At 43.5% G+C, this 14077-nt stretch overlaps 1 protein-coding gene across 3 annotated transcripts in view; it reads right to left on the minus strand.

The window, feature by feature from the left end:
- Positions 1-418: 418 nt before the first annotated feature.
- LOC142765421 (uncharacterized) overlaps positions 419-14077 on the minus strand; it is a 40889-nt gene continuing 27230 nt past the window's right edge. The window contains exons 8-9 of one of the 3 annotated variants that reach the window (XM_075866409.1): positions 11371-11548; positions 419-652 (exon numbers count right to left, since the gene is read on the minus strand). In XM_075866409.1, coding sequence (XP_075722524.1) covers positions 624-652; positions 11371-11548 — 207 coding nt within the window. In that variant the 3' untranslated portion in view covers positions 419-623. Of the gene's footprint in view, positions 653-5184; positions 5371-11370; positions 11549-14077 lie in introns of those variants that run through there. The other 2 variants (XM_075866410.1, XM_075866408.1) reach the window with 2 other exon arrangements.

The following is a 14077-nucleotide window of genomic DNA, read 5'->3' on the forward strand; positions in this document are numbered from 1 at the left end:
TTACGCAAGAAAATTTGCTACCTAAAAGAAAAATTATAACTAAAAGGAAATGTATGCCCATCTGCCGCAATAAACAAAAAAATAAATGTCCACTAGTGATTTAAAAATATTATAGGACTGTAATATGGTTTGAGGAACACCATCATGGTTGCCATCTGTGTGCGAAAAAAAATGTGTGAAAGTTTTTGCTAAAGTTTGCTGCTAAATTTAGTTTTGCTAAAATTATCTAAAACATTTTGTTTTCTTTGTAGCGTTTTCATTTCTCTTGCAAAAGAGGCATGAATAAATAACAACGAGAGCTGTCGGAGCAAAAAGCACCACACCAGGATTATTGGCGACCCATGGTAGTGGCACCTGCCCTGCAGTGGCCTTAATCACGCTGATCAAAATGATGATATGTGGCAAACGTCAAGTTCAGTATGTTTTGTAAGAAGTGGGATAGGATCGCGTTTTATTCAATGCATCAGTGAGTCCAATGCATGTAAGGCCTTATGAACAACAATCACTTTCTTCTTTAAAGCAGGACACAGAAGAGGTAACTTCAAGACTCATAAGTTCCGATAAACTTCAACGCCTGTTTATTTCCTCTGCACGGCATTGGGCGAACAATCCATGAACGCCAACTACATGCAAATACCAAACTGGCAGGTACCTGAAAAAGATGAACATATTCTGTTATTTTTCTTCTTTTTTTTGCTAACATAGTAATTGTACAACAAATATTTTTCCCCAGCATACTTTTTTCCGCCATCGTGCTGGCCACATGTGCTCGGCTCACGCAGTCTTCGCTTGACAGTTCCTTCCGAATACGCCCAGCTACGTCCTAAGCTACCACTTCTTTCTCGATTCTCATGTTATGACCCCGGTCCATTGGGTTCGGCCTGCGACTTCTCTCTGAACTCCACGTTCCCTACGCCTCAAACCAGGGTTTCAAACTCGCATTGGCTAAGTGGCAGCCGTCACAAACTTTACTCCTGTGAGGGCCAAGACAGTCAAGACGGTATAAAAATTGGAAGGAGCATGTTCTACAATATGTCAAATATTTTTTACATAGCAAAGTCATATTATTGCAATAACATATTGATACTGGCTTTGATGACAAATATAACAAATTAATGGGGATTCTTCGTTTTGTTTCATGGTTATGTATCTACATTGATGTAGAAATATATGGGCGTACAAGGTAAAAGAAGAAAATCACTTGACTGGAAATACGCTCAACTTAACACTGAACGTTTATTAGAAAACATTCATTGTACGATAACACGAACGCGCAGGCACAACCAACTATCCCTTCAAGGTGCCATACCCATCAAAAAACAAACAAAAAAAAGAAAACAAGAAGGTGTGTTTATCTACTTCAACGGCTGAAAAAAGACACCGCTTTTTCACTTAGTGCTACCAAAGGAATACTGATACACGTGCTTGCGTTCGCACTAATCTGTTCCGCTTCCATGATTTTTCTGGTAAATCTGTGTTAATATTTGCCCAGAATATTTATGCTGTCAAACTGCGGATAGCACCTACAATCCCCGCAGTGCATTGACAAGTGCGTGCCACGTGCGAGAACATTCAATGACGTCCCATGTTCTTGGAGTCGATCATTTAAACCATGACCCGTCTGGCCAATGTACACTTTTCCGCAGCTCAAGGGTATTATGTACACAACCACTGGAGTACACAGTACAAACAGCATGCCATGTTTTTAGTTCTTCTTTGAAGGGGGGGGGGGGGAGTGGCACCTTGAAGTGATAGTTCATTGCGTCTGAGCAGTTGTGTTATCGTGTATTAATTGTTCTCCAGTAAAAGCTGAGTTCTGTGTTTAGCGTTTTTCCTGTCAAGTGACTTTTGATTCTACCTTGTGCGCTCATATATTTCCACATTGTATTGTACCAAGTGGCCCAGCAATCTACTTTATTGAACTTCAATGTGTCTGCACTCGAAGACGATAAAAACATTCATTTGGAGAGTTTATGCACAAGGAGATAATGGAATGGTATTTATGGGGCTGCCCCTTACAAACACTACATGCGATCCTCTTTAAGGTAAACAGTTGGCGTCAGCCGCACCCCGGGCACGCTCATCCAAGGCCCGTTGGGCCACTAGATGAGGTTCTAGGTTTTCCGGCACGGCCACACTGAGTAGAAAGTATCACAGGAAGTTTCCTCACAGTGCGGACATTGCCCGTGCAAGAGGAGTGGAAGTGTTTAGGATTGCCGGGCACAACACAGCTTTGGTTTAAAGTCTTAGAAGGATTCAGTGTTTCGCACTGTTGTCAGGGCCGGATAGGTTATATCTTGTGGTTTACTTCATAGTGTGAACCGAAGTGCTTTCGAGCTCCGGGTCATTCGGGATAAGGACGATGTGCGGAGACTGAGTGCGCGGGCAGCAAACAGCATTGGCATCCTCCTTACCATCAAGGCCCGTGTGAGCCGGAGGCCAAACGATCATTCGGCGCACGGGGGCACCCAAGTAGTCACTGTTTTGCAGACTACTGTAGGCTAAGTACGGGAGGTAGCCCTGTTCAGTACTGCAGCTGGCACTCGTTCAGTCCTGATCTGCGGCGGCTAGAATTCAATCTCCTCCGCGTGCATGACGTTATGTGCACGGAAGGTGAGTCGACTTACGGCGGTGTTGTGGTGGACGACTACGGCTGTGTGCCAACTTCCGTGGTTCGGACAGGAACGTCCACGTCGAAAACTACGAATCAGTGACCATAGTGGGGAGTCAAAGAGTTCCTGCCCGCGCAAAGGCTCACCCATTGTGACCGTTTCAGGGCATGTTAAGCGGAAAATTGTGCACATGTGTGTACATCTTCAAGAATGTACACACCCGCTTTCCCTATTCCGACAATATCGGGGACAACCTGTTATATTGGTTTTTGTTGTGCGCCTCCTGGCAACTCGTTGTAATGGCTGGCCATTCCAATGCCCAGAGAGCACTGATTAGAGGTGTTACTGGAAGATTGACGGCACGCTTGTAGATTTTGCGGAGAGGGTCTTCAAGTCCGTTCTGGTTGAACTAGCATGGTGAAGTTAAAGAACCAAGCACAGAACGCAACGATTTTTTGAAAGGAGTCGGGTGATCTGGCCCCCTGCTCTTTCATCTGACGCAATTCAGCCAATTTCCTGTCAGTTTCGATTTACTCCGATGCGATCACATTGTGGTATGGGTCCACTGTGAAGTAAGAGGTTGACTGTGGTGGTGCATTTTGGCGATAGACGTATGTGAACGAATTCTCACTTGCATGGTGATCTCTGATTGCCGCAATGACGGGTGTAGTCATCAACGATGTCCACCGCTATCTGCAGGTTGGCCTGCATGTCTAAAGCCAAGTTTTGTGACGCCCATATGGTGGTGTCGTCGGCATAAAGCACGCTCCATTCTTTCAACTTTTGCCACCTGGGGGATTTTTAAAATTGCCAGAGTAAATTGAAGGGGTGAGAAGACAGCTACTCGTGAGGCCATTCTCGTGGGTAATCGGTAAGGGCCATGCTTAAAGTGTTCAATCCGAATGTGTGATTGTCGGTTGGTTTGGAACAGCCTAATGTAGTTGAATGTGTTTCGACCAAAATCAATCTGTGCGAGGTGTGTTGGTATAGAGCATATAATAACATTACTGAAGATCTCCTTCAGATCCGAAGCAAGCATAACTTTGTCATTTTGGGGTACTTCATCTGATCCATGATATAAGGATCACGCTCAAGCTATACATCCTGCTGCGGGCTGTTGTTGGCAGAACCCAAACATTGGATCGACAATACAAGCTTGGACAAGCTATAGAGCACTACCTTCCTCATTAACTTCCTCCCACTGGAAGTCAGAAAGATGAAGCGGAGGTTGTTTTAGCTATCGGCTTTGGCTGCAATGGGGATGGTGGTCTCCAGCGTGGTCTTCCACCCGATCGGGAGACGTCTTTCTCCAATTCAAATGAAGATGATGTGTAAAAAAGCTTAGTGTAGGCGTATACAGAGAGGTTGGCCAGTAATTCAAGGTGATTTTATCCTTTACTGGTGCCATTGCTCGCCTAATTTTTGCCATAGCAGCCTTTAGGTCACATAAATAGAATAGTCGATGCAGCTCCGTGTTCTTGTTACCTGAATACAAGTACGCGAGCCCTCAAGAGACCTGCTGTGCATAGATGGATTTATTGATTGATATCTGTGGTTTAACGTCCCAAAACCATCCTATGATTATGAGAGACGCCGTAGTGGAGGGCTCCGGAAATTTCGACCACCTGGGGTTCTTTAACGTGCACCCAAATCTGAGCACACGGGCCTACAACATTTCCGCCTCCATCGGAAATGCAGCCGCCGCAGCTGGGATTTCAACCCGCATCCTGCGGGTCAGCAGCCGAGTACCTCAGCCACTAGACCACCGCGGCGGGGCGCTGTGCATAGATGTGGGTCTCTGAGTTCTCTTGTGAATTTTTTTCAGTGGCTTCATTAACACTGTGAAACGCTCGTCAAAGATGATTTCATATCTCTGTTCGAATTCAGGTACGCTTGAAAAAATGAGCCAAAGTGCGCTAAGTACTGCAGCTGGACAGTTGTCAAGCAGCTATGTTGCATCGGTCCATCCAGTTCAAGTCAGCGAGCTGTGCCACGTATTGTCCCGTTCACTCATTAGGTGAGCTTGGCTATGCGACTTTTGTACTCTCTATTGGTTTTGGGCTGCACCATCGCGTAGAAGTAGCTGTGGCGGACCCTCCAGAGGTGAAGATGGTAGTGATATGCCACAGTAAGCGCCTCCGAGAATTCAACGTGCATTTGTATGGAGCAAAAAGTGGACACCTGTTGCTGTCACCAGGTGTGGTCATCTTGTGCCGCAATGATAATTGCATCGGTGTATAGTTAATGAACCAACTATGTTCGCAAAGGGTGTGAGCAATTAGTTGCAGACTACCAGAGTTGGAGGGTTTTCAAATGTTCTTAAGGAAAGCTGAAGGCTCGCCCGCTTAGTGTGAGCCTTAAAGCCGTGGCGATTCAACTGAGTGATTTTGATCCGATTGGCCGATTTGTATCGCGTGAATTTCCGATTGGCAAGGGTCCTCGCAATGGACAGTGGAGTTAGAGGGACCCTGAAACGGTTTTGCCAACTCTGTACAAACAAATTGAGCCGGTACAACAAGTCCTAACTTTGATTTAAAACACAATTTAAGGTCTGTGTGTAAACTGTATAATTTATGACAAGGCTCCAAAGCGGCGAATTGCGACGGATCGCTGCAGGTTACAGAAGATCGCTGCTACTCGGCCAAATGCGCTTTCATTCGCCCATTGGCAGAGCAGCATGCTTTGGCCACTTGACATTCTCGTAGCTCCTGATCTTATTGGCTGTCATTGGCTGTAGGATTCGCCGAAGTAAGGTTGGCTGAAAGAGAGGCGGCACCTGTCTGAGCAGATATATGAACCAAACCACTATCTGCGTCGCACAGCGTGCCTTGAGAGCTTCGTGGCACACTGTGCAATTGCCTCCCAGACTGCGCGTAACCTGTAGACGTGCAAGCTTGGACGTCTAGAGAGGTAAAAGCTGAAATTGTCGACTGTGCTCGTGACAGCTCTGTAATGGCCAGTGATGTCAGCGTGCCTTGTGAGTTGAGGAGGCCAGGTAGACATGAGAAGGAGGGTATGATACAAGTGTTTGTTTTTGGTACAAGGCATGCCACAAAACTTGGGGTGCGAATGGCTTGATAGTGCTCTAGCGTTAAAGCTGAAAAAGCTTTAAAAAACGTGTAATGGCTTCTTTAACGAGTGGTTGCGTTGACAGTGCTTCAGAGCCAGCAGTCGTGAGGACGGAGACGCCTCAACATCTGAGACGAAGCAGTTGTCTTTTTTATGTTTGAATTGTCGTCGTGGCGTGTTGGGGTACCGGCCGGCTCGTGCCTTAAAACGCGCGACTTGTTGGGCTATGATGATGGGGAGGGGTGCGTCATTTTAGCAATGGTGGTATTTCCGGCCACTGAAGTTTTGGTTTCGACAACTAACCGCCTGTCCATCCACACAAAGAATCACAGATGGTGCTTAACCAAAAATAAAGCTTAAAGAGACAGAAGAAAGCTCAATATTTTTGCTTATTACTACAAAGTAAAGTTTTATTATTTCGAAAACACTATGCGATACTGGTAAGCAAGGAACACTGGTAAGCGAGAAAGCGCGTGAAAAGCAGAATTCGGGTAGAGATACTTGACATTACCTTTCCGTTGCAAAATGCCGTAACGTCTAAGGAATTAAAGCATCTATGAGTTCTTGATTTTTTTGCAATCAGTCAACTTATATTAGTAAAATATATGGTGTTGGAGTCTCGGAGTGCAGATTGCTAGTGTAATGGTGTCCTCGATTGGCGAATTCGAGGTGACCGACAATTTCTGCGCTAGAGCACTTCACTCTGGCGGAGGGCAACAGAAGAAAATCTGCCCATTGAACACATACGCTCCCTCTGGAGCAAATGGCAAGGTCAGAAAGAAACGCGGTGTGTGTGTCTCTCTTCTTGCTTAAGTGGGCACGCTGGACGCAGCGACGCTACGCTATAGCAAAACGTGAGCTCCGACGTGAGGCGCAACTGACACGACTAACGTACTTTGGTGCACCCTTAGTTGGCACCGCTTCAAGGCGCAAGGTGCTAGTGACTTCTGGTCGAAATCCACCAATTTTCTTGGAGCAGAAAAAGTTGCTTGGTCGAGTGAATCTCGCGAAGGATCTCCTCCAGATCTGCCAATGAAACATACTGGGAGCACTCTCGATATGCCAATGGAATAGACTTGCTCTGCATGGACTCAAAGAAATCACTACCAGAAGAGCTCTGCTCCTGCCAATGGATGACAACATAAACCAATTTGATGTTTCTGTTTTTCTTTTCTTTAGGGTAGGTACGACATACATGTGTAGCCCATGAACATTGCTATTAGAAAACAAATTGGCCTCGTATCTGCATATTAATCTCCAAATGTCGCCGAAAGATAATAGTCTTGCATCTGAAGACAGTGAACAAAACATTTATTTGGTGCTCTGCGCAAGAAAATCAGTGAATAGTGTTCTGGAGGCGCTGAGTTGGAGTGCCTCTAGCATGCAGCGGAGGCGAAAGAGCGCATCAACTCACGTAAACACGTGAGATATGAGAGCTACCTGGCATTTATCTTGAAAAACAAAGCGTGCGGCTCTGAGACCGGCATGCGCGCCCGTCTCAGAGGTGATAAGGTGTAGAATGCAGGGCAACGGTTAGGTGCCACCACCGTGTCATCTTGGCAAAGCTTAGGAAACACTTGCCTTTTCGTGCAAGCGTTGCATGGTTAGCGCAGCGTGATAAACGCTATGGTCCTTAGAATTATTTATGTATGCCTTTTCTATTAAAAGACGCACAAGCAAAATATTTACATGTTGTTATGGTGCCTCAGATATGCGCAATTATCTCTTTTAGTTGACAATCGCACAAGTATGAACGCTAAATCTTGAGCAACATTAGTGGGCGCTGTGGATGAGGTCGACCGTTTGGAGTACTGTTGAGGGTGGACAAACAGACAAAGTGACAGACAGACAAAACTTTTCGCGTCGAAGGTCCTCAACAAAGACTATCGTCCCTAAAAAGATATGACAAAGACTCAATCATCCGCCACCGGCTGCTAGCACGACCCCAGAAAACTTTATTATGCGCGCGATTTCTTCTCTCTACACCCTTCTCTGAAAACCACCCAGCAACACAACCGGCCATCATGTGCTCAGGACGCTGTGCCCTCTCACACTGCATGCATATACTCGGTTCGCGCTCTCCTTATTCCACTTCTTTTCCACGGCCCGGCAAGCTATGCTCAGCCCGCGCTTTCCAATTATACCGACTCCATAATTCGGAGTTTCAACTCCAATGCATAAAGTATGACCTCATCTCTCGAATACCTGACCATGACCTGCCCACCTATGCTCGATGCATGTGCTTTGTGTTTCATGGAGAAACATCAACACGTAAGGTAATACTTGCACGCAATAAAAAAGCACAGAGAGAATACGCAAAGAATTAGTGCAGGCCCTGCTTGCCGACTTGCTCCTCCTTCATTCGAGCAAAGCAGGCAAGATGAAGAAATACCTAGGCATGAAAATCCAGCCAGTTTGCAGGCAAATCATTTTGTTACATTCATTCATAATATTAAACGTTTATTCTTGTTCCAGCGTACCAACCAAGTCACTCTTTCCCTCACGTATTTTAACCTCCAATCATCGTAGACCAGTTCAAAAGCATATTATTGCAACGGCTTCTGGTATGCAATACGAGCATTGTTGCACCCTTAATGATGAGCGGTTCTGTACGGTTTCAATTATTATTCATGCCTGTTTAAATTGCTAATACATCTGTCTTCATGAGCCGGAAACGGTGACTAAATATGATATGCAGATCATTGCGTATAGTTTGGGGTCTGCAACAGTGTCTGAACCCGTTTGGAATAGAATTCGTTCAGCTTTGTTGTGATGAACTTGGGCAGATGCCAAGGGGTTGCTTGTGGACACAATGGCGCAATAGCAGATGTACCACCTTTTTCGTGAACAGCGTCAATCAATAAAATGATTAACACTGATGAGCCATGCGAGTAGTCATCGAATAGCTTCTTACGCAGCATTTTTTTTTAATTTTTCTCACTTAGAGCCATACACTACGAGATAGACCAACGTCTTTGTGTGAATTAGGCTCTTTTAAGAGCAACACGGGCTAACCAAAAAAGTTGACTACATAGGTTCACAAATGGCTCTTTGTGGTAGTCGGTAAGGTCGGCACTCGCGTTTCTGCACGAGCTTCAACTATATTCGAAAAAAATACCAGGCGATTTCTGAACGGTGGTGTGGAGTTCAAACATAGTGGCCTATTGTGGTATAATAACAGGGCCCTCTCAATATGGCTAATCTTTGCTGGTTATTTTTTTGAAACTTTTTCTAGCATTCATTAGGTTGATATAAAATTAGATGGTGAACCAATTAAGCACAGGGGATGGTTCACCTGACATTTGTTTTTTGGAAGCAGTGCCGAGTTCATTCTTGGCTCGACGGTAGGTGGCGTGACTGACCCCAGAATCGCTGGGCGTGACAGTTTCAAGTAAACGTACTGTGTGGCACATGAGATGGACAAGGAAACAGACTACACACAACATGTCCGCCGTCTTTAGCGCACTGTAGGCTTCTCCAAAAATGTAACTTAGCAACTCGCCCAGCTCCCAGGGCTGTTTCTTTGGAATCTCTGTCTGACAAGGAACCCGTGACCATGTGTACTACAATGACATGGAACAGTGACGCGGAGCTGCGACGTACGATTGCGCGACTACGCATGTGCCTCGGCAGCGTGCAGCTATGCGCTGTTTTGCGCGATCATGCCAGAATTGGGGACCATCTGTTCCTTGTCACACGTTATGGCCTCACGTCACCACGTGGCCACCTCACCCAAGTAATGAACGGTGTTCGTTGTAACCTCGTACAACACTCGCACCTACTGGGCTGCTTCGCTATGACACTGCTTCCCTATCAACGTACCACAGAGCAAGATGAACGGTCATTGGCCGATTTGATTGATTGATTGAGTAATTGAAAAGTTTATTAGATTATATACAATATTTTTTTTCACTGGTTCCCATCGGCACTATGGCACCAGAGGAGGTTTGAGCACTGTTTGTTTCACGGTTCCTGCCAGCCGAAAGAGGTTGCAGGGTGCGTGGCTGCGATCCCATTGTAAGCGACCTACCCCAATCGAAGAAAATAAAAATGAAGAGTGCGAAAAATAAAGGTCACGAAGACTACCTCATGACGTAACTTGTTTCCTTCGTACATTGCTCCCTGCTCAGCTTCGGCCACCCGCGGAATCACAAAAGAAAGAATGTGATGACACCTGGGGGCCAGTATCTGTTAGTCAGCTCCTATTACACCGAATTGAGAAAATGTTTTGCAGATCGAGTCTTGAGGCAATCGGCTCACGCCACTGAATAGCTTCTTGGAAACGTAGTACAGCAACCCTTTCAAAGAGCCACACATTGCGCAATGTGCAAGTTGTAATGACCACCTTGATGTCACGCTTGTGCCACGCCATAATGCCTGCTTTGAGAAGAGTCCTACCAGTACTCAGCATTCAAACTGGGGCTATTTTGTGAAGCAGTTTTGTTAATTGATGTAACATATATTAAGATGATGTTCGATATTCTATAAACTCCACAACTTCACGTATTCATTTTGTTTGCAACTCTGAAAATTTTTGGGTAACGGGCAACGTTAAATTTCAGCCACAACCAACGACGCCGACGCCTCAATTGATGGCAAAGAAGCCCTGCTGGGCTTTGCATCAAAACGAACATTAAAAACTTTTTATGCATATGGAAACACTTGGAAACATTTATACAAGGTGCTTTCAAAAACAATGCGTGGTAAATATTGGTAAAGTACTCGAGGAACTAAAGAAAGGTTTCACAAAACTGCTTGGTGCATTGTACAAGAACAAAAACTAAATGAATAGAATGATTATGACAGTACAAATAAAAAATTTTCTCAATTTATGTAGTATTATTAGGCCAGAAATCCCTTAGACGAATCGTTAAACGAGAGTTTGCAATGCGTGCATCATTTGAGGGTAGTGTAGATCGTCGGAAAGGTTTCATAAAACCGATATTAACAACCATTCAACCAAGTTCCTAACAATTTATAATTAAGTTGCAAAAAAGAGCCAGGTACGAAACGGCAAGATATACGCTAAGATATATTTTTCCAACTTTAGGATTGTATACGATACGTAACCCACGGTAGGAAACTCTATACTTTTCATGTCCCTGCTTTGCTCCTTCACTGTTATCAACAAGCACCACACTCGCGCCAACTTAATATACGAGATCATGTGCAGCTTCAGTTTGCAAAAAGTATGTTTTGAGCATTAAAGTGCGGACTTAACCAAACAGGCAATTCGTATTGCGCAGCAATGCTGAAAATTAAAAATACCTCAATGTGGTTGCACCTATAGACGATATTTTCAGCAGATACGTTTTGGAAACGATTCTATCACAGTTAGCCACGTGGCGCATTCACCGTAAGTAAGTAAAAATTTCAATAGTCGCATTATGACCCTTTATGTGCTGGTTCACGCTCTCAAAGAATACAAGTACTTGTGTCATTAGACGTCGTCAAATAGTGGTGAAAAAACTGATGTCTTGAAGAACATTTTTTAAAATGTTCTTCAAGGCTTCAGAGAAACTGCAAAACTTTGTTCTACATGTTTTCATTCACACGTTCTTGCATCATAAATCAAGTTGATGGTTAAATGATAATCTATTGATTGATTATTTCAAGCTATATGAAGCAAGCTAACAATAAAAGCTGTGCTTTGTCGCTTATAGGAATGATATTACAAAATATATGTTACCTTCGTTTGGATCACAGGGGCAAATGCCGGAATACACAGTAGTTATAGCCCAGTCTACACAATGGTCACCACGTTTGCCTAGTGGTTTGCATCGTTTACGAGTGCCGCCATAGTCGAGGCAACATGTCCCTTCTTCGCAGATGGAACGCTTGCTGCATCGTTCGTTCTTGAATTTCAACTATAGTGATGACAAAAAAAAAAACGACCCAGAGGTACAGTAAAGACGAAAGATCTATGTTAGTGTTTGTTTCCCACAATACAACAGTTGTGAGAGGAATAAATAATAAACACACAACATATTGTGTATCCAACAAATGTGTTTTCTCATTGCTTACAATTCTCTGCTGTCGGTCCAGTTTGATGGCGATAAAACAAATTAATGAAGCTCTTTTGCTGCTGATAGGAGCCGCACAAACAACGGTAGGAATACACTATCTTTGAAGTGTCATCAGCGCTACATCGGCAGCCGCTATAGAGGGCAGCTTTCAGGAGACCTGATCTGGGTAGATTGTCGTCCAGTGATCAGCACCGTAAACAAGCAAACAATCGCTATGAAATATTTTAGTGGGCTCAAGCACCTCCAGCCCCACAATATTATTTATGTATACAGTGCGCAACCTAGAAAGTGTAAAGAAGTTTGAATAACGTATATATTTATAATAGACCAAAGTGCAGATTGAGAAATATATAGAGTTCAAGTGTACTAGGCACCAACGAACGACATATTTCTGCTGTATATGGCCGAAAATCAAGACGCGCACAGTTACGTAGACGCTTTGCATTAGGGCAGAACATATTTATAAATATCTTGTTTGTACTCAATTTAGCGAATGCTTATATTCAATACCACTATGGTCATCGAGTAGTACTGTGTATGGGCAGTTACCACAATGACAAATATGTACGATGGTATCCGAGACCACGTTGCATACTTGCTAAGAAGGATTTGGAGTTTCCAGTTGAGAGAGAGATGGAACCATATGCACCCAAGGATGCAGCCTATACAAATGCAACTTTTACTATATATTGGCTATTAATACAAAATTTGCTATCTGTAGTTGCGGAATGAGTAAATGATGAAACTTGAGCAAGGCTTACGAATGTGATGAAATGAAGAAAAAAATTTGAATCCTGCTGCAGTAGCATGAGGAGCAAATCTGTGCAATGCCAGAAAATATTAAAATCCTCTCCCCGTCGGGAAAAAAGGTACAAGTGAAGCGTTTCATTTCAAGAAATTAGTTGTAATATCAATTTTTGTTTTTATTTCTTGCGACAAAAGTGTTTTAACACTTTTATTTTTAATTATAAAGAACCATGCTGCTAAGCAGCGAAACATTTATGTTGCTGCAAGTCTCAACCATGGTCACATATTCAACTTCAGGCAGCATAAAAATCAGGCACCAACTTGAATTGAAGAGTGACATTTAAAAAAGATCTAATTTTCATTTCTGACATGGCTCGCCCCAACAAGTCTGCAATAAAGGCAGCCTTATTCATTTGAAAATAGCATACGCGATCATACAAGTGAACGGCGCACTTTTAAGGACAACTTCACGGGGATTATATTTCGTACGCTCCCAGTTGCCACGTTTACTGTGGACTATACCACTGTCCCTGTCATGATCGGTAGCTTACGAAATCTCCGCTTAAAGTGTTTGTAAGACACTGTGAGATTATGAGATTTGAAGTGTCAGGAAAATTCGCGCTTGCTCCATGCAGCTTAACTTTCTAATTTGAGTGCATTCAGCCTTTAACCTTTTTTGTCTCACAAGAGTGTGCCAGTGGCCGACGTTTTTACATTCAATTCGCCTTTCGCCAGTAGTGTTCACTATTGCGCACATCCTATATTATTAAAAATATCTGAGAAACGAAAGTCTGTGCTGGCTTCATAAGCAATCATTGAAAATTATGACTGCTTTCGTCCAGAGAAGTCCCAATAAGAAGTTGTGATAGACTGGCAGACATGGTGCATTTAGGTAGTACATGAGGGACTATTGGTCAGCTGCCAGGTCATAATAACTTCACGTGCTATGTGACGCCAAACGGGCTCATAAAGAGTGTGCCACACTCGCCGCCTTGGCTACAGGTGGTGCTGACTGATACTCCCACGTCTAATTCAAAATATATACCAATAAATGTGTGGAGGGAGGGGGGGGGGGAATAGCCACCATGTAGCTCAGTGGTAGAGCATCGAAGGCGTTATTCTAAGGTCGAAGGTGCGGTTCCTCCTCACGGCAAGTTATCTTTTCACCCACTTTTTTGTCTTCACACCTACGTTACAATTCGGTGTAATAACTTTCCTATATACTTTCCTTCGCATCATTGTCTGTTAGATCCCAATATTATTCTGTCAAACACGAAAAACAGGTCGTCCTTAAGTATACACTTTTATTTATATATATTTATATATGTATACACACACACAAACACACACACACACATATATATATATATGTATATATATATATATATATATATATATATATATATATATATATATATATATATATATATATATATATATGTATATATATATATAAATGGGAGAGTTTTTCTACAGGGTCCTTCTTATACCCCTTTGGTAGTCTATTGTCCGAATCTGTGCCTACGTAAGTGCTCATTTATAACAGCTGGCACGATGTTAAATGAATGTTTAAACAGGACAAACGAGTAAAATAGTATTATTCTGAACATCAATTTGTGATTG

This window comes from Rhipicephalus microplus, chromosome 6 (assembly GCF_043290135.1).
Source record: "Rhipicephalus microplus isolate Deutch F79 chromosome 6, USDA_Rmic, whole genome shotgun sequence".
Classification (NCBI taxonomy): domain Eukaryota; kingdom Metazoa; phylum Arthropoda; class Arachnida; order Ixodida; family Ixodidae; genus Rhipicephalus; species Rhipicephalus microplus.